This window comes from Bos grunniens, chromosome X (assembly GCF_055505025.1).
Source record: "Bos grunniens cultivar Pamir isolate PY7600 chromosome X, Bosgru_T2T1.0, whole genome shotgun sequence".
NCBI classification, from domain to species: Eukaryota; Metazoa; Chordata; class Mammalia; order Artiodactyla; family Bovidae; genus Bos; species Bos grunniens.
The window spans coordinates 20,564,091-20,591,299 of record NC_141194.1 but is presented as its reverse complement, the minus strand read 5'-3'; the positions used below and the strand labels follow the sequence as shown (position 1 = coordinate 20,591,299).

At 40.4% G+C, this 27,209-nt stretch overlaps 2 protein-coding genes across 9 annotated transcripts in view; one reads left to right on the top strand and one right to left on the bottom strand.

Annotated features, from left to right (window-relative positions):
- CXHXorf58 (chromosome X CXorf58 homolog) overlaps window positions 1-15,141 on the bottom strand; it is a 60,684-nt gene extending 45,543 nt beyond the window's left edge. For 6 of the 8 annotated variants that reach the window (XR_015159726.1, XR_015159727.1, XM_086389349.1 and 3 more), the window contains exons 1-6: window positions 14,823-15,141; window positions 12,200-12,335; window positions 10,909-11,005; window positions 8,935-9,029; window positions 8,404-8,515; window positions 1,858-1,989 (exon numbers count right to left, since the gene is read on the bottom strand). Coding sequence is in view for 6 of the 8 variants with exons in the window: in XM_086389349.1 (XP_086245475.1) it covers window positions 1,858-1,989; window positions 8,404-8,515; window positions 8,935-9,029; window positions 10,909-11,005; window positions 12,200-12,315 (552 nt within the window). In the remaining 2 variants the exon portion in view is untranslated. The remainder of the gene's footprint in view (window positions 1-1,857; window positions 1,990-8,403; window positions 8,516-8,934; window positions 9,030-10,908; window positions 11,006-12,199; window positions 12,336-14,822) is intronic. The other 2 variants (XM_086389347.1, XM_086389346.1) reach the window with 2 other exon arrangements.
- The window catches only part of APOO (apolipoprotein O), a 55,774-nt gene continuing 41,474 nt past the window's right edge, over window positions 12,910-27,209 (top strand). The window contains exons 1-4 of the mRNA XM_086388858.1: window positions 12,910-12,921; window positions 14,843-15,098; window positions 15,170-15,269; window positions 15,325-15,565. Coding sequence (XP_086244984.1) covers window positions 12,910-12,921; window positions 14,843-15,098; window positions 15,170-15,269; window positions 15,325-15,565 — 609 coding nt within the window. The remainder of the gene's footprint in view (window positions 12,922-14,842; window positions 15,099-15,169; window positions 15,270-15,324; window positions 15,566-27,209) is intronic.

Below are 27,209 nucleotides of genomic sequence, written 5' to 3'. Positions count from 1 at the left end.
AAGATGCTGAGTCTTCTTCCTGCCTTTGAGTATAGTTGAGAATGTGCTAGTCATCTTGTCACTGTGTGAAGGAAGCTGAAAGGACTGTAGAAAAGCTGGCTAAGAACCCTGTTACCCTGGAGTTGTGGCACTAGCTATTCCATGATGCTCCTGTCCAGGGACATTCTAATGTGGGAAGATAAATGTCCTTCATTGTTTAACCCTCTTGTGGTTGCAGATATTCTGTTACTTGTAGCAGAAAGCACCCAAACAATAATAGATCCCTTCCTTACTAGGTCAAATCTCCATCATGTACTCTTTTTAGCACCATGCATTTACTTTTTATTTTTCAATTTTTTGTATTGAGATAAAAATTTACATAAAATTTACCATTTTAAAGTGTAAAATTCAGAGTGTGAAGTAAATTTATGATATATATCACTACTAATTCCAAAATATTTTCATCACTCCCAAAAGAAACCCCACATTCCTAAGCTATTACTCCCCAGACACAATAAGCCACATATTATATGATTCCATTAATATGAAACATTCAGAACAGGCAAATTCAGAGAGATGGAAAGCAGATTAGTGGTTGGTAGGGGCTGGAGTGAAGGGAGAATGGGGGAATCCACTTAATGCATGTCAGGTTTCCTTTGGGGTGACAAAAAGGTTCTTAAACTAGATGGTAGTGATGTTTGCTGGAATCAAGATTGGCGGGAGAAATATCAATAACCTCAGATATGCAGATGACACCACCCTTATGGCAGAAAGTGAAGAGGAACTAAAAAGCCTCTTGATGAAAGTAAAAGAGGAGAGTGAAAAAGTTGGCTTAAAGCTCAACATTCAGAAAATGAAGATCATGGCATCTGGTCCCATCACTTCATGGGAAATAGATGGGGAAACAGTGGAAACAGCATCAGACTTTATTTTTTTGGGCTCCAAAATCACTGTAGATGGTGATTGCAGCCATGAAATTAAAAGACGCTTACTCCTTGGAAGGAAAGTTATGACCAACCTAGATGGCATATTGAAAAGCAGAGACATTACTTTGCCAACAAAGGTCCGTCTAGTCAAGGCTATGGTTTTTCCTGTGGTCATGTATGGATGTGAGAGTTGGACTGTGCAGAAAGCTGAGCACCGAAGAATTGATGCTTTTGAACTGTGGTGCTGGAGAAGATTCTTGAGAGTCCCTTGGACTGCAAGGAGGTCCAACCAGTCCATTCTAAAGGAGATCAGTCCTGGGTGTTCTTTGGAAGGAATGATGCTAAAGCTGCAACTCCAGTACTTTGGCCACCTTATGAGAAGAGTTGACTCATTGGAAAAGACTCTGATGCTGGGAGGGATTGGGGGCAGGAGGAGAAGGGGACGACAGAGGATGAGATGGCCAGATGGCATCACTGACTCGATGGACGTGAGTTTGAGTGAACTCCGGGAGTTGGTGATGGACAGGGAGGCCTGGCGTGCTGCAGTCCATGGGGTCGCAAAGAGTCGGACACGACTGAACGACTGAACTGAACTGATGATTGTACTTAATGCCATTGAATAGTACACTTTAAAATAGCACATTTTGCATTTGGAGAAAAGTCTAGGGTGGTAAGTGAAGCTGTAACTTTTACACATGACATTACTATTTTTAAAAAAGTATCTATTGGGTTATCTGCCTGGTGAGATTATGCAACTATTTCTTTTTTGTTATTATCCTTTCTTATATAAAAATAAAATAATAACAAATCTGAAAAAAATAAAATAGCACATTTTATATTGTGTGTATTTTACCACAATAAACTAATGTATGATTCTTACTTCCTGAAAGATAGGGTCACAAGGCTTATTTTGCTGTTGTTTGTTTTCAATATCCAAATCTAAATTTCTTACTTGCATATAATCTTTCAGGGTGACAACATCTATGTCATCAGTTATTTTGAACTTCTGGAAAAGACGTTCATCTTCCTTAATTTGATGATAAAATTTCTTTCTCCCCATTATTTTGTAAGCATCAGCCTCAGCCTATAAAGAGAAAAAATTTACTTTTAAAATACTAATATAATAGCAATAACTATCAGCACACATTTTACATATTTTTGAGACAAATCCATCAAATATTGTTCCTTTTTTCTAGTAACTTGCTGTTCAATAAAAAGACTGTATTTACAAAGAAAAGATTATGTAGATTTTTAAACCACTTAAAATCTGTTTCCATAACCATATCTACATAGTTTTCAAATGCAGCGAGAAGAGTAGCAGAGTCTACAATCCCCAGAGGACCAGTCATTTTTTTTTTAATCTGTTTTTCCCCCTTAAAAAAACATTATTTTCCTTTAAAAAGCAAAACAAACCTCTAACGTCATTCATGCTGTCAATGCAGAGAAAGCCTATCTGGTTATTAAACAGGTTGCCCTAGGAACCGCAATGAAAGGTACCGGGGCCAGCTCTCTTTTATGTGGTAGTTAATACGTCGCCCCCAAATGGAAACATGTACGTTTCAGAGTGCCCAGACCTCCCTCTCCTTCAGACTCTTCTCGGTAGCAAAAGAGCAGCAAACAAAGGGTTTTTTCCTCTCCCAAATGTCAACATTTTGTACTCAAGGAAAGACCTGAGAGTGCAGAGACAGAAGAATCACAGAAAACATGGAGGCTCAAATCCTGTCTAGCCATATTTGCTTCATACCTTTTCATGTATACCTGTCCCTATGCTAAGAGCTATACATAGACTGTGAATAAAGACTTCAGCGCTCTCCACCCTCCTCCCTCCTCCACCATAAGTATGTGCTGACTCTTCTAATACATATTTATATTACATATCCATGCTTCTGGCCACAGAGATTATGCTTATGTGAAGGGAGAGTGGCATAGATGAAAATTCAAGCATCGTTAGATTCCAGATCAGTTTCTTTTTTCCTTTGTATTTCAGAATGTGATACTGTGAAAGTGTGGGAACTCTGTTTTCATGCTGATATTCGGCTATAGAATAGAGACAGGACTGAAACTCAGAATCTCTGTTCTTTTTACTTACACAAAATAACAGGAAGCCTTAATGTATTTATTTCCATTCTCATTTTTGTTATCCAGAATATTTCCTATGTATTTCTTTATTTAAATTGCAAAGTGAAGAACACAGACACATGGGGAAAATGAAAGAAAATATTCAAATGGTTGTAGTTTGATTCCAAATGCACTAAATCAAAGGCATAGAAACAGTTTTCTAAAAATGTGATGGAACCTTCCTTTAGGCAGATCATTTTTGTTTTCCCTTTCATTAGTTTCCTTAAACACTATGCATCTAAAGAAAAGGCAGTATATTGGCACGTGTCTCCATTATGCTTTCTTGCAGTTTCCTGTGGGTTCTAATTCTCATTCCCACAATGACACTAAAGCTAAAAGCAAATAGTTGTACACTGAAAAGGTCTGAAAACCAGATAATTTCTGCCTTGAGAATTTCTTTAGTAGATATAAATGTATTTTACTTTAGTTCAGGTTACTTAGAAAAGGTATTTCTGGGACTTCCCTGGCTAAGATTCTGTGCTCCCAAGGCAGGGGGATCAGGTTTGATCCCTGGTCAGGGAACTAGATCCCACGTGTCGCAACTAAGACCCAGTGCAGCCAAATATGTAAACACATATTTTAAAAAGAGAGAAAAAGTATTTCTTGTCAGTTCCTCCCTACTCTACTCCACTCAGCCACCACTACCAATCTCTCCAAGCCCTAGTTTCCTTATTCGTACAGCAGCTCAGCTGTGTGGCTCAGGTGTATCAAGCCCATTCCAGTCTCTCAGCCAAAAAACCCCGGCGCCTGGCAGCACAGGGCAGACTTGTTGCCCAACTGTGTCAGGGGTTTGAAAAAAGTTTGCCCTCCAGTGGCCAAGATGTTCTTTCTCAGACATTGGCTGTCTATGGCCAGGTTCAGAAAGTCCTTCTGGGTAGGAAGGGATGGGAATGAAGAAAAAAGGAAGAAAGGAGAAAAGAAAGGGGTAAAATTAGGCAAGGATTCCATGAGAGCAGCCAATCAAGACTAGAATTCTAGAGGCAGGTTCCATTCTTAGTGGGTGACTCAAAGGGTCAGAGGGCTGTTGTTTTTGTTGTTTTTTAGTCCCTAAGTTGTGTCTGACTCTTTTGCGACCCCATGGACTGTACCCTGCCAGGCTTCTTTGTCCAAGGGATTTCCCAGGCAAGAATACTACAGTGGGTTGCCATTTCCTTCTCCAGGGGATCTTTCCGACCCAGGAATTGAACTCCAGTCTCCTGCATTGGCAGGCAGATTCTTTACCACTAAGCCACCAGGGAAGCCCAGGTCAGAGGGGGGGCATCTCTAAATTTGATACCTCTCCTGGAATAGCATAGCTGTGGCCCAGAAGCCCCCACAGCCTTGTGGCTACTTGCTGGCCAAGATCTACAGTTGGGCTTGTTAAGTTACTCTCATATCTCAAGTCACTTCCCTCCCTGGCTGGAAATTCTCACTCATGAAGGTAGTAATAAATGCTCAGGAACAGGGTATCTTGGTTTAGGAAAGTTCAATTATATATAAGCTCAGAATTAATAAAACCACCATCACTACTAACATTGTTCAACCCTGAAGTGTGCACAGTATGGTGGAACATTGTTTCCACCCTGAAGTGTGCACAGTATGGTGGAAATATGAAGTGTTCAAGTCTCAGTTCTGGCTCTGACAAGCCTCTCCAAGTTCCAGCTTCCACACAGGAAAAATGGGAATGACACGTACCTCATCAGAGTTATCAGGGGGCCACATAAGAAAACTTATTTAGTAGGGTTCCTGACTCAGAAGTGGTTAAGAACACGGTTCTGGAGTCAGGCTCACTTGGACTTGATGTCAGTTCCTTCACTTTGTAGTTGTGAGACCTTAGGCAAGTTACTTAATCTTTTAAAACATGAAGACAGTAACAGAATCTACATTCTAGAATATATGAGAATTAAATGATAATAATGTGTTTAAAATGTTTAACATCATATTTAATGGTGTTCACTAAGGGCAGCTATTATTAACCATGTTTTTTCCTTTTACATAAACATTCAATCCTCAAAAAGAACAGGGATTTTCAATTTAACAATTGCTGGATGTTAAGAAATTGTCAACTACCCAGAGGTGTCTAGGTCATGACACTCATAAAGACGTCTAGGCACCTTTATGACAGTGCTTGTCAAACTATATTGTGCCTAGAATCACCTGGGGGTCCTGTTAAAATGCACCTGTTGATTCAGTGGGTGTGAGGTGGGGCCTGAGAGCCTGCGTTTCTAATAAACTCCAGGGAATGCCATTGCTGCAGGTCTGCAGATCACACTTAATTTTATATTTAGTTTTAAAAACTGTTTTTGGTTCTTGTATAGTTTCCTTTGTTCACAGACCACATTTTGAGTAGCAAGGCTTTAGAATATTCTAAATATAGTTGGTGGACTACTATATGACAACCCTGTGTAGATAAGCATTGCTCTGGAAATAGATAACTGAAGTAGGTAAATGAAATTAGATCTTTTTTATACACATGACTATTCAATTGTTCTGGCACCATTTAAACTGCCTTCAAACCTTTGATAAAAATCAACTGATTATATATGTATGGGTCTATTTTCGAATTATCTTTTCTGTTTCATTGATCTACATGTCTGTCTTTTTGCCATCATTATAACGTCAGGATTACTGTAGTGTTTTAAGTCTTGGAATCAGGCAGGGTAAATTGTTTAATTTTGTTTTTCTTCTCTACAGTAGTTTCAGTTCAGTTCAGTTCAGTCGCTCAGTCGTGTCCAACTCTTTGCGACCCCATGAATTGCAGCACACCAGGCCTCCCTGTCCATCACCAACTCCCAGAGTTTACCCAAACTCATGTCCATCAAGTCAGTGATGCCATCCAGCCATCTCATCCTCTGTCGTCCCCTTCTCCTCCTGCCCCCAATCCCTCCCAACATCAGAGTCTTTTCCAATGAGTCAACTCTTCTCATAAGGTGGCCAAAGTACTGGAGTTTCAGCTTTAGCATCATTCCTCCCAAAGAACATCCAGGACTGATCTCCTTTAGAATGGACTGGTTGGATCTCCTTGCAGTCCAAGGGACTCTCAAGAGTCTTCTCCAGCACCACAGTTCAAAAACATCAATTCTTCGGCACTCAGCCTTCTTCACAGTCCAACTCTCACATCCATACATGACTACTGGAAATTCTATATCCTTTCACTCGTTTTTGCTTTTGTGTGTGACAGTGTGTTTGTAAATACATGAGAAAGGCTGTTGGAAAATTATAAGGAAATGAAACTGGAAATGGATATAAGAACGAGGGGAAAGATGGAACAACAAAAAAGAATTGGTGAAACTCCCTTCCTTCATAAATGAACTTAGATTAAACATCTGAATGGACTAAAACTGACTTACTTCTTTTACATTAAGAAATAAACTTAATAAAGTTGCAGCAATTTGCTCAAGACATAGTGTCTATTATACATTCAAAGAGCAAAATAATTTAGTGACCTTAGAGTCACTGAAATTTCCATTTCTACAGGTTTTCTACTAACTATGAATCCAAATAGTGCCAGAGTTTCTTTTGAAGCCGAACTAAAGGGTAAAAGGAACCCTAAACTGTTCAAGTTAGGTATGTTCTGACCATTTACAAGCCTTTACAATATTTAGTGAAAAAAGCTGAATAGTATAATCTCATTTAAAAAATAACAAAATTTTTAGCAATATATTCATATTTTTATGGAAAAAATGAAGGATATACAACAATTAACAGTGATCATCTCAGGTAAATTAAAGCTACAGCACAAAGAAGAAAGGTATACTTTCCTTTTTAAAGAAATCTCTGTGCTATTTCCTTTTTTTCAACAGTTACTTTGTAATTAAGATAAATTTAAGTTACTATACAGCATTTTTAATGCCTTGTAATATATGCACAGTGCTTTCCAGTCATGGACTCCAAGCTTCTCATTTGCAGCAGCCTGGGCATAGCAGGGTCTGCTAGGAACTGTCTTGGGAAAACGTAAGTTCCTAAAAAAGCCCCATTATATAACCTCAGAAAAGCAACAACTGATGACATTTTATAGGGACAACTATAAGCTTATTCTGTAGATATATATGATATGAATTTATCTCTGGAATGGAGAATAAATATATACTTTTGCAATTGAAATCATTCTATTGATATATAAATGAACAAATATTAATGTTTCTGAAACACCATATTCCACATGAAACCACTAGTCCTTATGCTATATTTCTGAAGCCAAGCTAAATTTTCTCTGATATTGCCTGAGAAGGCATAGAAAAGCAGTCTCTTTTCCTTTTCTGATATTCTGTAGAGAATAAATGTTGCACATGCTGGATGTGGTCAGAAACTGCCAGGGTGTGTGGTCTTTTATTCTGAATACATGCCAGTACTGATAATTTCAGGTGGGTCATACTTTCATGTAAAATATTTCCAGAAGTCTACAAGAAAATAACCTTTGATATATGGTTTATAAAATGAGAATGTACCTTTTCTAAAAAAAATCAATTATACTCCTGTAAAAGGGTCAAAGGAATAAAACTTTTGTTGTAGACCCTTGCTATTAAAAATATGGTCTAGAGACTTCCCTGGTGGTCCAGAGGTTAAGAATCCACCTTGCAATGCTGGGGACACAGGTTTGATCCCGGGTAGAACTAAAATCCCACATGCCTTGGAGCAACTAAGCCTGAGTGCCACAACTAGAGATTCCGTGGTGCAACAAGATCCCGAGTGCTGTAACTAAGACCCAGTGCAGCCAAAGAAATAAATATTTTTTTAAAAATGTGGTCCATGGATCAGCAGCAGTTGCAGCACCTGGGAACTGGGTAGAAATTCAGAATCTCAGGCTTCATCCCAGATTGACTGAATCAGAAACTGTATTTTAACAAGATCAGGTGAGTCCTATGCATAGACACAATTGTGATGAATATTCATGAAAGTAAGAAGTATAAGAACTCATGTAAAAAAGGATAAATATTTTAAAAGTTCCTTTTCAATACTCTAGCATACTTTTTCTAAACAGGCTACCAGAATCAAAGAGACAGTGATAAAATACCATTAAAACAAAATTGCACCAAATGTTCTACATAATTAAAAATAAAAATATTTAACAATATAATTAAATTATCACAATAAATATTAATATAATTAATAAAACTCCTGACCAATAAGTCACTGTAATTCATTATTAACAAATCAAAATTTTTGTACAAAGAAAACTGATGGGTATTTTCTAGGTCCTTATACAAGTACTTCATTCCAAATATTTTCTTTTTAGCTAATAAGCAAAGACACTTTGAAACATGATGCTTAAAAAATACTACCTGCCTGCTGGGCTGTTTAATGGTGAAATAATGTAATCTGTATATTTTGAATGCAATTTAGATATCACAGAAATGTTAAGAAGCTAAATTAACACAAACTCTACATCATGAAACATCACCTCACTTGACGGCTTTAAAAATTTTTTTCCGCTGAAATACTTATAACCATGGCCTTCAGTGTGAAGAAAAATTTTAAATACGATGAAAGGTGGAAATATTTCGCCACTAAATCTGAAATAAAGACCAAAATTAGTCATTTGGTATCAGACTTGGGACTCGGTTATTTCTCCCTCTTGTACTTAGGCTCATTCACATAGTTTCTTACATGCAGGTTAAAGGCTATACCAGGGCATGAAAAGAACTAGCAATGACACGGATCACAAAGGATGAAAGAGCCCCACTTTGGCATGTGTGCTCACAACTATTCTCATACGTGTGTCAGACTGAACACATCATAGGAGATGAGAGCTACTCTCAAGGCAACTTTTGGTCTGAGAGAGTCATGCCTTGGCTTCTTCACATGATAAATGTAAATAAGAACAAGATACTTAATTTGTAATTATAACATGAGAAGTTATGAGGACTTAATAAATTTCTAAGGTTTCTTCATACTAAGTACTTCTTGAAACGAATCTGCATAAAAACATTACCTGAATCTAACTTTACACTTCATGCAAGGATCTTTAGCAAGCTCAGCCTCTAAGGGGCTCACTTTCTTCAAAATTTCATGTGTCACGTGATGTTCCTGAAATAGATGATGGTGCTATCAATGGAACACAGTACCCTGCCCAGGCACAATTTATTGAAAACAACACAGGAGGCATGGTAAAGTGAAAGTACACCAGACTTGGTATTCTAAAGATCTGAGTTCTAGTCTTGGCTCCCTCACTTATCATCTGTGTCACCTTGAGTCACTACTTTATTCCTTTGGCCTCCAAGTTTGGGTATGTATCCCTCCTTGAGATTCCAGGCACTGTTCTTTCCCTAAGACAGCACTTTTCACAATGTGCTATAACTAACTATAAATGTGTCTGTGTTTCCTACTAGATTGTAAGCTTCATGAAGGCAGGGGCCATGTATTTCTTTTTTACCATTGTATTCCTAGTATCTAGTACAGTGCCTGGAACACAGCAGGTACTAAATAAGTATCTGATGCTGAGTGAATCACTGTAAAATGAGGATAATAATAGAAATGGTACTAGATTTTAAGCACCTTTTATATACCACACTATATTAGGTACCTTATACACATAAATATTTGAATATTATCATTCCCATTTTACAGATGAGCATGCTGAGGCTCTTGGAGTGTCTGTAACCCATTCAAAGGCATAAAAGTAGTAAGCAGAGAAACCAGGACTCAAACTTAGATCTGTTTAATTCTAAAGCTCCCATTTTCCCCCGCTATGATCCTGCCCAACCTTTATGCCTATGACAATCACATAAAAATGTACACTACAGGGCTTTTCAAATGACAAAGCATTATTAATGTAAGGTATTGCAGTAACTTGAAGTGTTAGGTTAACAGATTAAAAAAAGAGTTTCTTTCTTTTTTTCTGTTACTAAAAGAATCTAAAATTATGACAAACCAGCATTACAATAATTAAATACATGTTCCACATGTGAAGACAATAGACAATGGACCTGAAATGTCACAGGTTCACCTGAGTGGGTTTTCTCTGAGGTATTCTGCTTTTGCTGACATCAGAAATGGGTCTGTAGGTCAGATGGTGAGAAAGTGTACACATTTCTCAGCGTTTATCATTTTTTTCAGAACTGCTAAAATTCCCTTAATGTGACTATTACTAATTATAGACTACTGTAATCACAGGTGATTTTATTAGGACAATATTAGGTACTATATGAAAGAAGGCTTAATATTCTGCCAGGGTTGCCAGAGTTGTTTCTTTGGGGAGTGGGGGGATGTGCACCTTTTTGTTTGTTGGTTTGTTTTTATTCAAATAGGACTATATTATTCATAATGTGCTGCACTTGCCTTGTTTACTAATGAGATATTTTAGCTACCTTCTATTGCAGAATCATATGCAAGGCTGCAAGGCTTAACAGTATGAAAGTTATCAACATTTATTTAACCAGTATCCTATCGATGGACATTATAGGGTTTATTTTCTTTGCTGTTATAACAATACTGCAATGAAATTATATATATATTGTAGAATGGATTCCTAGAAGTAAAACTGCTGGGTGGACAGTAAAGGCACTTTTAATTCAGAGATTTTTAGCATTGTAAGATCACTGTCTCACATCTTCAAATAAGGAATGGAATTTTAAAAAATCACATCGGTTTCAGAAAAGAAACAATAGTCACTCAGGTTAAAAGTAAATCCATGTATACCCATGGGTGGTTCATGCTGATGTATGGCAAAAACCATCACAATATTATAAAGTAATTATCCTCCAATTAAAATAATTAATTTTAAAAAGTAAATCCAGAAATATCCATTCAGGGTTAACCAAAGAAGAAATCCCACAACCCCCTGCAATATGATTAGATTCAAAGAGAAGAGATTTTAAAAGGCTATATATTCTATCTTTATTTAACACACCTTTTACTTTGATAAGTAATTATATCTGTCAGAGCAAACAAAAAGCAAAATACATACCGCTGCACAAATTGTATGCTTAAGGAGTTGAAACACAGTTTTGTCGAGATGAGATAACCAAGCTTTCTGTATGATGTGAGCCGAAACATCTTTATTTCTGAGAGGAAACAAAAGAGCTTAAGATTTGTGAAGTAGTTTTCATTTTCCTAAAATCTTGGGGAACTCTGAATTTACGCTTCCTCCTCTTGCACCTCCCCATCTCCCACCCTAAGTCTGACTTAATGAGGAACATTTGGATGTGGTAATTAGAACTGGTCATCTGTAGAATCTAGTCAGAATGAGGATATGAAATACTTGAGAATATTTCCCTTGAGATTAAAAAAAAATCCTGGTAAAACTTTATCATCAAAAAAATGTTGGATACAGGAAGCTTGGGGCTGGTGCACTGGGATGACCCAGAGGGATGGTATGGGGAGGGAGGTGGGAGGGGGGTTCAGGATGGGGAACACGTGTACACCCATGGCGGATGCATGTTGATGTATGGCAAAACCAATACAATATTGTAAAGTAAAAAAAAAAATTAATTAATTAATTTAAAAAAATAAAAAAAATGTGCTGTCTAAAAACATCTATGACCTAAAATTATTCCATTAGAGTTAGTTCTTAAAAACACTGTCCAACTAGTTCAAATGCTAAGAAAATAGTGTATAGAATATGTGAAGTTACAGGAGGCCCAGTGTTCTTCTGGGAGCGGATGACCATGCCCTAGAAAAAGAAATTCCCTTCTCTGATCTTTGTCTGAGCCAGTCTCATCCGAGTCAGGAGGTCAGAGCATCATTCTACTTTGATCATGTCCCAGCACTGGCAGATTGTAGGAATCTCACTCTCCAAGAACTGCCCCCTACAACCCTATCATTACCCCTCACAGGGTTACATGCAAAGAGAGGTACTCCTGTATAGTGTCACTGCCGGCTGGCAAAGTGCAGACTACAAGATGTAGAGCAGAAAAGTCCTCAAGTATGGAAACAAACTCTTGAATAGTAGCTGATGCCATCTATTAACTTTCTGCAAATTGCTTACCTTCTTCCAGTTGCTACTTCCTCACTTACAAAATGTGGTAACAAGACTGCATCACAAGGTTGTGTTAAGATCAAAGAGATGTGTGTTAACATGCTTTGTCAATTATGAAATAGTATAATTATAATTATTATTCAATTCAAAAGTAATTTTAAATCACACAAAAAAACCCTCTAATTTATGAAACAAGAAATGTTGGATGTTAGCTGGGTAAACACGATATGGAAACTGTCCAGTTGTAGAAGATGATACAAGGCAAAAGATGGCTACTTACTGTTGTTTTTCCTTTGTCTTTACAGTATTTGACAAGTGTACTTTGTGACCTTTTCCCAAGTGTGGATTATCTGATTTTGGGACACCAGTGACTGGTACCTTCAGGGAATGACTCATTTTCCTCCCAATGAAATACTCTGAAAGTATATAAATTAAACATTTGAGGTCATAATCTATGTTATTACACTGTTTGGATGAGACTCAAGTTCCATATAATTGTTAGGCTAATTCCAGAGCCCCTGAAAAAGGAAGGTTTCATAGATCTCAATGTCACTTACCTCCTTTGTGTGCTACAAGAATTATGAGGTATATAGGAAAGACTGTATCTACCCATAGCCTTTTAATTGGTCTCCTGGTCTCCAGTCTCTTCATCCTCCACACTGCAGCTGGAGTTGACTTCTGAGAGTAATAATCCACCTGTATCACTCTTCAACTTAAAATCTTTCAGGGACACCTCATTTCCTCCAAGCTAAAGTGCAGACTCCTTAGAATCATGTGCAAGTCTTTTCACAATCTAGCTCCATTCTCTCTCTAATCTCAAAATACCAACTTTCCATTAGCATTCCTCTCTATACTCTAAGAGAATAAGAATTTCTTGCCAAAGTCAGTGTTTTACAACTCTGTGCTGATGATCATGCCATTTCCTCTACCTGAAACAACTTTCCTACCGCCAGCAAACATCAATTCACCCTTCAAGGTCCCACCTAAGTGATGCCTCTTCTCGTAAGTTTTCCATCGTCTCCTTTTTACAGAACTACTCACTACTGTCTTCAAGGTTCCATAATACTGTATATGTTTTTCTTTCATAGTACTTCTCATATGCACCATAATTTGATTTCTTGGCTGTCATTCCAACAAGTTGGTTGAAGGCAGGAGGCATCTTGCTATCCATGGAATCCCCAATGCACATCAGAGTGGATGGTTTTTACATGCTTTCTAAAAACTTTTCATCCTGGTTTTATCATGGAATAGCTGTGAGACTTTGGGCAAGTCCTTTAACCTCTCAGTAACTCAGTTCCCTCTCTGGTAAAGTGAGAGGATGTGTAATAAGTGATTTGATTCCACCTCTGATTTTCTATCCCTTACACATTACTCCAATTTGGAAGCAGCTCCCAAATTCTTAGTCACTGCTGAGTGTCTTGTACTAAACCAGGGTCTCTTAATCTTTTCTTTTGGTGCCATGGACCCCTATGGACAAACTCCTTCTAAGAACTATGTTTTTATATTATGTATTTATATTAAATACATAATATAAAATATATGGGATTATGAAAGACTCCAATTATCTTGAAATTATTGTCAAAATATTTTCAAAGACAAAATTCTAGAAATGGGTCTTCTTTATGCATTAAATAATATGAGAGCTCTGTACTTGTGAAGTGGTAATAAGTAGAAACAGTATTTCAAGAAATTTGCTGTTACTGTAATGTGATATGAAAATACTGTGTTTTCTATTGATGACAAAGTCACAGGTACTGCTGATACTACTGTGGTTTGTTACCTACATATAATTGAAAGAAATGCTAAAGTTCAGGTAGAGGTTTGGGAAAATAAAGTTGCAATTTTTTCCCAAGTTCACATACTCCCTGAATTAAGACTTCCTGCCCTAACTGATCACTTATAAGTCACACTTTTATATACATATGACATTCCATTACTGAGGCAGAGCCTTCAGAGTCTCAATATTTCTCTTTAGAAATGGGGATGGGGATGGCTTGGAATACACTGATCTCTTGAGAAAGAGAAAAGCAGTCCTTAACATCCAGGAGCTGGCCTGGCATTCACAGCTGGGCTTAGGTGTTAACCCTGGCTTCCTACCACCACCCAACCCAGAGCAAAGCCCTGCTTCCTTGAACCCGCCCCCAAATCACCCAACCAAAGCCCAAACCCTAGAATAAATCTTTCTAACACTCTCTCACTGAGATGCCCCACTGTTTCCCAAGGTGTGCGTTTTCCTAGCAGCTGCAAGAAACAAACCCAACTTGTTCAACTACAGATGTGTTCCTAGTGGTCTTTGGCTGGAGGGCAGGGACACAGCACCACACAAATCCCCCAAATCTTCTAGATGCCTGCCTGGATGGGCTTACACTTGCTATGGGGTTAGATGTGAAACACAGAACGAAATATTATAGGAAACACAACCCCATTATGAGCCACTGTGACAGTTGTTGAGGTGAGACCACAGGCTTTAAAGCTCGACTAGGTAGATTTGGATCTTGACTTCCCACTTTCCTTCTCTGTGGCCTTGCACCTATTCTGTGCTTCAGGTTCCTCATCTACTAGATGTGGAATAGTAACCGTGTCCACCTACTTGGGTTGTTGGAAAGAGAAGACAATATGTGTATGGAGTTTAGGTAAGAGCCAGGCATAGGGTAAACGCTGTTGCTTGTTGCTATTCTTGTCAATAAGATAATTATTACCATTATTACTTATTTCTATTAGTATTAAGGGAACAACAGTTGATCCCCAGTAAGAGACAGAAGCTTAAGTATTTTAAAGAAGAAAAAAAATGTCAGGGTCTTTCGAGATGAAAGGATGTAGCAAATCAGTTTAAATTTAAAATCTTAAAACTGTCCCGCCCAGAGTGGAAAAAAAAAAACAACAAACAACACACAAGTAAAAACCTTTTGTGAGGTAAATCCAGGCCCAGAGGTCGGCGGTTTGCGTCTGCGAGGCTTTCGATGCCGCCCGAGGCCTGACGAGCGCCCCCACCCGGCGGCCTCCGCACACAGGGTTCTCAGCCTACGCCGCTGGGCGTCCAATCACCGCGGCGAAGGCCGATTCCCAGCGCGGCGCGGGCTGCGGCGCCTCCCTCCTCGCGCCCCCGCGCGCGGCCCACGCAGAGCTGGCGCTTTCCCGCCGCCTAGCAACCGCCGGCGCAGGGGCGGAGCCTCCGGAAGGCGGGGCTTGCGTTCGCTCGCCGCCTGAGGCGCCACGCTCTGCAGTTCAACAACGCGGTTTTCAGACCTAGGCTTCCGAGCTAAGCCTTGGCCGCACCTAATTGGCTGTACGGCCGTCACCCGCACCGCGGCCCATTTGCGGTCGGAAGAATCGGGCCTTAGCCGGCCGCCGTAGCCGCCTCTCTCTATAGTGGGCGGGGCCAAGGCTGGGGTGACCCCGCCGGAGCTGCGGCTGCCAGCGACATGTTCAAGGTGAGAGAGTGGAGCCGGGTCACAGCTGTCACCGCCCCCTCCCGGCCGCCCGGAGCCCTCCCCGCGCTCTCGTGGGCCTCTCCGGGGACCAGGCCCGGCTCGTCCCGAGGTTTTTCCCGCCTCCGGGCCGGCTGCGTCCCGGCCTCGCTGTTCATTCAGAGATCCGCGTGGAGCTAGCGGCTGCCGGGCGGAGGCGTGAGACCTGGGGTGGCTGGGTGAGGCCTTTTGGGTTGTGCTCTTGTGAATAAAACACTTAAACATTTAAAGTACCCCTAAAAGTATCCACCCTCTGGCTGGTCCCCTCTTGGGTTCGTTAGGAACGTTAGGCCACATCAGGGCACTGCGGGGTTTGGCTTTGGTTGCCTGGCAAGGTCAGGTTTCAGAACCTGCTGTATGAATGGGGGAGGGTCACCTTTGGAGAAGGTGCAGCAGGAAGTTGGAGAGGCTGGCCTGGGAAGGGCTGGGTGAGAAGGAGCAACTGGAACTTCTCTCCCCCTCCCAGCAAACGTTATATAGTATGAACCGATTGATTTCTTTCTTTCCATTTTATGAACTCGTGTCCTTTTGAAAGAAGTTGACTTTTACAGTGAAGACTGTCTCGAAAATCTGCATTTTAATACGAAGGCATTGTTCTCTTTTAAAAAGAGTAAATGGTATTTGTATATCACGAAAAACAAATCACAGGCTATTAGAAAGGAGTCTACAAAATCGAGTCTTGAAGCAGTGCACCTGTAAAATAGTGCTAATGAAATGTCAGAATTGTACTATTTAAATGTTTTATTGAGCTGCGATGTGCTTTGGGGGCATTAGGACAGTATAAAATCAGACCATGGATTTGGCCTTCCACTTGTGGCGTTGCCACTTTGCAGCTGTGTGACCTTGGGCAAGTCACTTGGCCTTTCTGGGCCTGATTTCCTATTGGTGAAATTGGGGAACTAGCTTCTACCTCCTAGGGTTATATAAGGAATAAATACATTAGGTGTGAAGCACTTGGAAGAGGCCCTGGCACATAGGAGCGACATCTAAGTATTTGCTTTTATTTTGTTTTCAGGCAGCTCACAGTTTAGTTAGAACAACAGATCACAAAAGTATCTTGTGTTCATTTCATAAATTTGTGTTGAAACACTTACGTGCTAGGGAGTTTGGCTCAGTTTTAGGGTTGCAACAGCTAAGGATATGCTATGATCAGTTTATATTGTCATTAATGTACTGTGGTAGTAAAAAGGAGAGTAGGATCTGTCTGTCTTACTAGGAGTTCTCAACCTGTGGATCTCGTTCCCTCAGAGGGTCTGTGGGTAGAATTCGGGGGTCCCTGAACTTTGATGGGAAAATATAATCTTTTTCACTAATCTTCTGGTGAAGTTTATCATTTCTTTCAGTTATGAATGTAGGTAACTGTTTCAGTTATCCATTTTTGGATAAAACCACAATGATTTGTTATTTCTCACCATCTATAGGTTGGCTGGGCAGTTCTAAATTCGGCTGGTGGCTAGACTACAAGGTGGCCTTTCTCCCATATCAGTGGGCCTGGGGCCCGTCAGTATGGCTATCTTGGGCTTCCTCACATGGTTACTGGTTTCCAAGAAGGCTTGTCCTGAGGCATGAACACCTGCTTGCATCACATTTGCTGATGTCAAGATAAGTGACATGGCCAAGCCCAGAGTCAGTATGGTGGGGGACTACACAGAGCATAGATGTGAGGACAATAGGGTTCATTGGGAGCAATTCATTTAATAGCTACTACAGCAACAAGCTACAGTAGTATTAGCAGTACCTGTTACCAGTTGAAGTCAGTAGGACCAGTGCATGTCACAAACATTGTCATATCACATTATAGTTGTTGCAGATCTCCAAATATCATTTATATTCATCATTACATCAAAAGTATAGTAGTTATAAGACTCACTATTTTATTTAATGAGCTAATAAACACATTACTGTATCAGATTTTTGGTCTTAAAAACAATTATACTGCACTGTAATTGGGATTTTATACAATTAGAAGCATTTTTTGGAGAAGGGGTCCAAAGTGCTCATCAGACTGCTGAAGAGGTCTATGGCGCAAAAAAGCAAGGAAGCCCTGGGGACTTCAGACAAGGCAAGTTTTGAGAGACAGGAGTTCCTCAACTGATTGAGTTGAAGAACAGCAGCAGTGGTACTCCATTGGGAAAGTGCCACTGACTTAGTTCTGCTGTATCAAGGGAAGGATAAAGGGAGCTGAAATTGTTGAAACTTTTTTTTTGAGTAGAAAAGCTCACAACAAACCTTGGTGGATACCAAAATGTAAGGAGGAGGAAGAGGGGAGGCCAGAAATTTTTGAAAAGCAACTTTTGATAAGTAGAAGTAGGGGCATAAGAGTGATATTTAGAAAATGAAGAGGGAAGTTCAGGTTTGTTAGTTCAGTTCAGTTCAGTCGCTCAGTCGTGTCTGACTCTTTGCCACCCCATGAACTGCAGCACGCCAGGCCTCCCTGTCCATCAACTCCCAGAGTCCACCCAAACCCATGTCCATTGAGTCGGTGCTGCCGTCCAACCATCTCATCCTCTGTCGTCCCCTTCTCCTGCCCTCAATCTTTCCAGCATCAGGGTCTTTTCAAATGAGTCAGCTCTTTGCATCAGGTGGCCAAAGTATTGGAGTTTCAGCTTCAACATCAGTCCTTCCAATGAACACCCAGGACTGATTTCCTTTAGGATGGACTGGTTGGATCTCCTTGCAGTCCAAGGAACTCTCAAGAGTCTTCTCCAACACCACAGTTCAAAAGCATCGATTCTTCGGCACTCCGCCTTCTTTATAGTCCAACTCTCACATCCACACGTGACCACTGGAAAAACCATAGCGTTGACTAGACAGACCTTTGTTGACAAAGTAATGTCTCTGCTTTTTAATATGCTGTCTAGGTTGGTCATAACTTTCCTTCCAAGGAGTAGATGCTTTCAATTTGGGAAAACCCAATGGCATAAACAGTAAGGAAAATTATCTCACGAAATCCAGGGGAAGGGTGGATTCCAGTGGGTCAACAATGTCTTCAAGGTCCCCATCTCTTTTCTTGGCTTTCCGCAGTAAGATTGGTTCCCCTTAAGTTTGCAAGATGACTACTAGTAACACACACTTTCTCATCCACTAGAGCAAGAGAGGACAAAACTTCAGGCTTGGATTACACTCTTCCTTCAATCTGATTGGATCAGCTTATGTCAGGTGTCTGCACCTTACCCAATAGCCAGTGCCTGGGGAATGGCATGACCTGATGGGCTTAGACAAAACAGAATCAGCTCAGGATGGGGTCACTCTACCTTAATCACTTGGGAGAGAAGTGAATCCATGAACACAATGGGACCCTGGAAACTGGATGTGCAACAGCAATGTCTGTTACAGAAAGATGAGTTAGATGGGTTTGGAGAAGTGTTCACTGATTTGGGCGATTTGGTTGGAAGACTTTCATGATCTTTATACATGTAGGTTTACTGGTGGAAGTGAAAACTAGATTAGTATGGGTTGGTGACTGAAAGATGAGTTAATGCAATTTAGAAGATTGACTGTCAAGGGAAGTAGGGAGAATATAGTAATTAGAGGGACGTGTTTGGTCAAGATTTTAGAGTTGTTTGTGGTTGTTGCAGTATTCAAGATTTGGCAATGTTTATGGCCTCGGGAAAATTCCATAGACAGAGAAACCTGGCGGGCTACAGTCCATGATGTCGCAGAGAGTTGGACACGGCTGAGTGTGCATGCACGCAAACACACACACCCCATGGCCCTGGGAAGAACGTAGGGGAGAAACTTTTACAAAAGAGAATCCCTCAGCTTTGCAAAGGAGGAGAGATAGTCCCTTCCACTTGTGAGATGGTAGGGAAAGAAGGATGGCAGTGATGATAGACCACTGCTTCTCAACTAGATGGTATCACCTGCCTTGGGTATGTTTTAGAAACTTGGTTGGTTTGTCACATGTTTTTTATTAAAAAATTTTGGGGGGGCATGCCATGTGACATGCGGGATCTTAGTTCCCCAAATAGGGATTGAACCTGTGCCCCCTGCAGTGGAAGCATAGAGTCCTAACCACTGGACTGCCAGGGAAGTCCCTGTTCTTCACATCTTTTAGTTGTGTTGAACATGCTGAAATATAATGCTTATAAATCTTTCCTTTTCGTTCTCCATTGTGTTACCATCAAATCAATATATTGGTCTCTTTTTTTGGACTTATATGTGTAGGGCTTCCCAGGTGGCACTGCTGCTACTGCTACTGCTAAGACACTTCAGTCGTGTCCGACTCTGTGTGACCCCATAGACGGCAGCCCACCAGGCTCCCCCGTCCCTGGGATTCTCCAGGCAAGAACACTGGAGTGGGTTGCCATTTCCTTCTCCAGTGCAGGAAAGTGAAAAGTGAAAGTGAAGTCGCTCAGTTGTGTCCGACTCTTAGCGACCCCATGGACTGCAGCGCGCCAGGCTCCTCCATCCATGGAAGTTCCCAGGCAAGAGTACTGGAGTGGGGTGCCATTGCTTTAGTGGTAAAGAACTCACCTGTCAATGCAGGAGACATAAGAGATGTGGGTTCGATCCCTGGGTCGGGAAGATTCCCTGAAGGAGGAAATGGCAACCCACTCCAGTATTCTTGCCTGGAGAATCCCATGGACAGAGGAGCCTGATGGGCTACAGTCCACAGGATTGCAAAGAGTTGGACATACTGAAGCAACTTAATACAGAAAACACATATGTGTAGCTAGGTGATGAATTTTACTTCAAGATACTGGGTTGGCCAACAAGTTTGAGTTTTTCTGCAAGCTGATATGGGAAAACCCTGAATGAACTTTTTGGCCAACTCAATAGCAGAAGTTACTTAGAAAATTATTTGTCATTAATGTCAGTGTTGGGACTTCCCTGGTGGTCCAGTGGCTAAGAATCTGCCTTGCAATGCAGAGGACGTGGGTTCAATCTCTGGTTGGAGAACTAAGATCCCACATGCCTCAGAGGAATTAAGCCCGCACACTGCAACTAGAGAGTCTGTGGGCCAAAACAAAGATCCTGAGTGCTGCAACTAAGACCTCATGCAGACTAATAAATATATAAACAAATATTTTTTAAAATGGAGGTGTCAAATCTAGTAGGTGAGGACCAGTGCTCCTCAAACTTTAATGTGCATGTGACTCTTGTTAAAATGCAGATTCTGATCCAGGAGGTCTGGGTGGGGGCCTCAGAGTCTCCATTTTTTTTTGACAGGCTCCTGGGTGGTTTAGATACTGCTTGTCTCCTTTCATAATTTGAATAGCAAGAACTGAGGCAAATTGGGAAGTGAATGGGTTTTTGTTGTTGTTGTTGTTTTCCAGGTGAGTGATTTTATGAGCATGGTGAGATTTGGAAGAGGCATTGACCAAAGAGCAAAAAAGATAAGTGAGAGGCTTTGAGGGCTCTTCTGAGAGCTTGCTACTATCCCTGTCTTATGATTGCAGCCTGGGAGTGGGGATGAGCAAATGGTAGGGACTGATCAGGTTTATCAGCTTGTGTCAGCTAGGACTGGAGGACAGAAGAGTTGATGATATAGGTATTGATGGAAAAAGTAAAGTTTGCGTGACTGGTTATGTGTATCAGTTCAGTTCAGTCTCTCAGTCGTGTCCGACTCTTTGCAACCCCAGGGACTGCAGCACACCAGGCTTCCCTGTCCACCAACTCCCGGAGTTTGCTCAGACTCACGTCCTTCGAATCGGTGATGCTGTATGTTATATGCATATACAATTAAAATATTGAAACTCTTAACCACTATTTTGGTTTAGCTATCCATCTTCAAGTCAGTAGGGGGCGCTGGTGGATTACAAAACACGTTTGAAAAGCTGCCCAGGGTTTAGTGCTTTGGCTTCCCTGGTAGCTCAGATGGTAAAGAATCTGCCTGCAATGCCGGAGACACAGGTTGGATCCCTGGGTCAGGAAAATCCCCTGGAGAAGAAAATGGCAACCCACTCCAGTATTTTTGCCTAGGAAATCCCATGGACAGAGGGGCCTGGTGGGCTACAGTCCATGGGGTTGCAAAGAATCAGACACGACTTAAGTGACTAACACTTTCACTTTTTTCCAGTATTTACATTCTGTTGCAGGAAGCAGATTTTCCAAGTGCTGCTGCCAGAAGCTTGAATATTGACTTCATACACCCAGTCTCCAGATTCATGTTACTAGATTTCATTCATTGCACGTATGTCTATCACAGTTAGTTCATCTATGAGTTGGGCGCTCTACTGTACCTTGCCAGGTGTAAATGAAACGACCCATTTTTTTTTTTAACCTGGGAGAGAATCCCCAAATTTGGCCACATAGCAGAATTATTTGTGAGACAGTCTCCAAGGTGCTGCTCATGGATCTGATTGAGTTTTTAAGTGAGGTCTAGGAACCTCTAGTTTTGAAAAAGCCCCTCAGGTGACTGTGAAACCTAGGTTTTAGGAGCTCATGATGCGATCAGGGGCACAGATAGGGATAGTTCATTTGGATGCACTGGGACAAGTGCTCTGATGTAAGAGTCAGGGAAATGTAGAGCAGTAGTTCTCAACCTTGATTGCATGTTAGACTCACCTGGGTAGTTTTATAAAAATGTTGTCTATTTTTATTTTTGGCTGCCTTGGGTCTTTGCTGCTGTGCAAGGGCTTTCTCCATTTGCGGAGATCCGAGGCTCCTTGTGGAGCACAGGTTTCGGTAGTGCAGGCTTCGGTATTTGTGGCTCATGGGCTTAGTTGCCCCAAGCATGTGGGATCTTCCCAGACCAGGGATTGGATCTGTGTCCCCGGCATTGGCAGGCGGATTCTTAACCATTGGACAACCAGGGAAGCCCTCACTGGGTAGTTTTCTATAAGTCCCTGTGCCCAGACTGCACCAGACCAGTGCCATCAGAATCTTGGGTTGAGCTCTAGGCATCTAGTTTGTAGGGCATGTAGCCAAACTTGAGAAGTACTGACTTAGAGGAACAAGCACCAGCAGGGGGCATCAGGAGACTTGGTAGAGAACATGCTCTGGTCCTGGTCTTTGAAATGGTGCACACAAGGTTGAAAGAGCCTTCTTAAGCAGAGAGAAAAAGCTCATGCAAGGACACAGGTGAGAGTTCAGTGCTAGGATAAAACCTGGGCTTCACTGTGTAACCTGGGGTGAGATACTAAAGTGATCTGTAGCTTTGTCCTCATCTGTAAAAGAAGGATGGGACTAGTTGCAACCTGGGACTTCCCTGGTAGTCCAGTGGTTAAGACTCTGTGCTTCCAGTTGCAGGGGGCTCAAGTTCAATCCCTGGTCAGGGAACTAAGATTCCACACGCCAGTTGGTGCCGCACCCTCGCCCCCCCTCCACCCCCTGCAAAAGACTAGTACCAACCTTAAATTGTTGTGTGGATTTATATTAACTCAGACCCAGAGTTTAGCACAGCGTTTGGTACAAAGTAAGTGCTCTGTAGACATGAGCTGTTAATATCTTTTAGTTGGTGTCTTGTATAGGAGGCTGCTATGGTAGTGTTATGGTGGTGCACAGTCTTGGGACTTTCCAAAATTATTTTTTAATGTCAAAACTTGGTATTTGATTGGATGTGGCAGAGTTGGGAGAAGGAGAATTTCAGGATGCTGCCCAGGCTTTTGGCTTGGAAAATTGAGTGGCTGTTAGAACTATTGAATGAGATGGGAAAGTGGAAGAAGGCTGAGTTTGGCTTGAAAGAGATGATAACTTGCTTTTGAATAGGTTGGACTTGTAGAAGTTTCTGTGGACATTAGAGGTGGTAATCAGTTAACATGGAAGTAATCAGTTAACATGGAACCCAGGAGGGTGGAGTTTTCCTGAGGAGGTGTGGGCTGAAGGTAAAGGAATCATCAAATGCCTCAAGGGCCAGAAGATAGCCTAGTGAGAGCTGGTCTATGTTACTTCCTTCCTGTAGAACAGAGATGTGACCTGTACTCAGAGCTCACTCCTCAGAAGGGCCTGAGGTGGCCGTATCCTTGGCTATAAGGTGTTATTACCTCGCATGTGCTTTGTGACTGTTTGGTCTTGATGTAGTGCCTTTATTGCTTGTCTTTCTGAAATAAATTTTCTTATTATGAATAGTATGTTACTAGTATAAACTGAGGGGAGAATTACACTGATAAATGGAAAAGGAAAATCATCTGTAAATTGGAAAAGAAGTACTGTAACTTTATTTGACTTGAATATTACATGTCACATATTTTGAAATAAAGATTTTTTTGCCCTTACAGTTTAAGTATCTCTGAGGGAATTCTCCTTGAGGAATTATAGTGAATACATTTTGCTCACATAAAAACATATTTACATGCAGAACTAACTGAATGTTCTTCCTTTCTTACCCTTCAAAGATGTTGGGTGGTATGTCACAAAGGAGAAGGAAAAACTGCTCTGTACCGCAGGCTGCAGTCAGAAAGCACAGGCTCAGGTTCTGGTTGTGTTTCTGCTTTCTGGCGAGCAACTTTAATGAGGTTTCTTTATCTCCCCAAGTCCCCTTATCAGGGTGCTGTGGCCCCACACATGGCACAGGGTTGTTGGAAGGTTTAGATGGAATAACATGTAGGAAGAACGGTAAACCGCCAAGCACTAAACCGACGTAAGGTACTTTTGACCCCTTTTGCATCATACCTGTCCACCAAAATGATCTAGAGTTTCAGGTTAGCACTATCGACCTAGGGCTATAAAAAGTAACTCAAACTTGAGTAAATTCACTTCTCATTTGGAACTGAATTCTGCTCAGGACACTGTACCACTCTTCCCAGCGACTTTGAAAATACAAATAGCTTCTCACGTGCAGCTAACAACGGAAGAAGAGGAGGAGGAAGCAGATGAGTTCTACCGTAAGAGAACGGGGAGCAGAGACCAAATGGGGAGCAGTAGGTAATGCACTTGACATTTATGGTAAATTTATTGCCCCATGAGACCTATGCATATTTACTGACTTTTTATGATTTAAAGGTTTAATGTTTTAATTACACGTATATGTACTCCACACCCATGTCCTTTCTAGGCTAGCTGGGACTTCTTAGAGCCTGAGAAATGAACTTTGATACTTGTTTGTACAGTACATTTAAAATTACTGCAAGTAGTTAGATGCACAAGAAATCTCTGTAGCATTGATACATACCTATTTCAAAAACTTGAGAATTGACTTATAATATGACAGGAAAGTACCAAAAGATTTTTTTTAATGAAGGAATTAGAAGAGTTTGTATCAGTTGATTTTCCCCAGTAATGCTAAAGTGGAAATTTATGGTTAGTGCATACAACATGAAACTTCATATGGCTATTTTCAGGGAGGAAAAAAACTCAGTCTCGAGATATATTTTAGAATTTGGAAACTACTTGTTTTTCACTCTTGCTGCATGGCCTCATGCCAGTTTTATTAGAAACCTTGAACTGCCAATTACTTAGTGTGGTGGATTTCAAAACTTGGTTCATTGTACACTAAAACTTGTAGAAGGAGAAATTTAGAGCAAGGGTTGTCTAGTTTTCATTATGCTGACAGCCTATAACTTTGAATATTAAGCTGTGTTTTCATGATAATAGCACTATAGACAGTAAGTTGTATTTTGAATGAATATTGTTTTAAAGGCACTTTGAATACAGCCACCCTTTGTCTTCCTCCTTCTTTCTCACTCTTTGAAGCAAGCAGTTTGTTTTGTTCCAAGCCCTCACTGGCTCCAACTTAAGGACGTCTTTGTTTGGTTGGGTGAGGATGAGGAACCCTCTGTGGGAGCTAGAGACAGGTTTACAAGTGCATGTTCACTGCTTTAGCTGGGACACAGACACAGTGGTTTCTTTTTTCCAGATGTTCCTATTCATTCCTTTGAACAGTCTTTTAAAATAGGATATATGAAAACAGTAAAGTTTCATTTTTCTTTCCCCCCCACTCTGTAGATGTCAGTCTTGTGAAATAACAGCTTGCTTTTCTTGTGCTTGCTGAAATGAATCTCCTTTCCCATTAAAGGTGCTGCTTCATGTGTCATTTGATGACATGGGTTAAACTGGTGAGTGAGTAGGTGAACACCAAGTGATGGGACTCCAACAAGTTTCCTAAATCGTTTGCTAATGGCTTACCTCACTTGGCAAATATTGACACTGAGCCTGTTGGTAGAGTCACATGGTTCGGGAGTACTGTTAAAAGTTGCTGTGTTTAGTCCAAATATTGACTTTTCCTGTTTTTGTTCCTTATTTTCGCAGAGATTTTCATTATGAGTCTAGACTGCCATCAGCTGATTTGAGCCTTGCACACGATTTTTTTTTTTTTTTTACAAAAGAATTTTGCAGTTTCCTTTTCTTTGAAGGATAAGAAGCCTGTGAATAACTGAGATGAGGTTGAGGGCAGTTGTCAGTGAGTTCACCGTTCTCTGTGCACATGGTGGTCTGTTAGAAAAAGAAGTCTGGGTCTAGATAGACTTTACTTTGACAGAATACCTCTTCCTCTTAGAAGATGGAAATCGTTTTAGTTGTTAGAAAATGTAGAATCATTTGAAAGGGAAGTCTTGAAGTAAATATTCCCTTGTGTGGTTTTTTTTTTTTGCTACCTATATTTCCTTAACTTAGAAAAGATTGAATGGATCTTGGGATGCCATTTGGGTTTAGGTAAGCACTGTTAAATTTCTGTCTGAATGAGGAAGTTCAGAATAAATTTGCTACATGGTAAATTATATGTCATCTTTGTTCCAAGTCTGTGAAACCAGTACAGCCCAACCAGATGACTCAAAACCGGCCCGAATGAACAATTATCTCACTCTTTGGCTCTGAGGTTTCCTTCCTGTTTATCAGACAAGTTTATTTATTTATTTTTTGTGTGTGAATTCAACAAAATTCTGTAACTATTTTAAAAGATGAAACAATTGCAAATGAAACATATTTGCTTTGCTTTGCTGACCTAATTTTGTGGTGAATTCTGCCCTCCAATGATAAAACAGAAGGTGGTTTTCTGGAAAAAAAAATGTTAATCTTGAAAATAGCCTTGGTTTTTTTCTTCCCTTATCTCTTTAGATCACAGTGTGTTTATAGTGGATGAGGAGGAACTAGGAAATATCAGTTACCCCAGCACCGAATTAACAGAATTCAGAGTTTCTCATAAGATAAGTTCTGTTTGTCATACTTGGAAGACAGTTTTTCTTTTCGTTGGTTAAAGTCTGAACTCTTAAAATACTAACTTTATAGTCCCTTCACTGTGAAACAGATCGAAATGATTGTGGTTTGTCTTGTTGAAGTGTAAGGGCTTCCAGATTTCTACATGCAGATGAGGGCCTGTCAATATAGTCATTATTAAGAGGACAGATTTAATTACCTTGTCAATACATTTCTTCCAAACATGCTGTCACTGATCAGTATATTTATTCCAGAAATGTCATCTGATCAAAACATTTTATCCTTTTTCATTTGGAATTACCATCACATTCTCTGGCAGGTTGTTTAGAATATCCTCAGGAGCCAGCCATTTTTGTTTCTTGCATGTTATAAAATTAATATTCATTGCAAAAACTTCAGGATATTTAGTTAATTCTAAAGAATCATCCTTAATCCCACCACCTGTATATAACCATTGTCATATCTTTTTCAGACTCATTTCTGGGCATACTTATATAGACATCCTTAGTTTGATATTTTCAAAAACCTCACAAATCCCCCACCCCTTTAAAAAAATCTAATTTATTTCATTTTCTAATTTGCTTTTATTTCAGATATATTGAGACATTTTCTTACAGTCTTAAAATTTCATGTGAAGGCATTTAGAAATGAAAGCTGTATGATCACATAATGAAAGTGAATTTCCTTTATTTGTTATATAAATAGTTACAGTAAGTTCTGATATGATCTATCAAGGTTACTACTTTGGAGAGAAAAAAACTTATTTTTGAGGAGGAAAAGGTATACTGT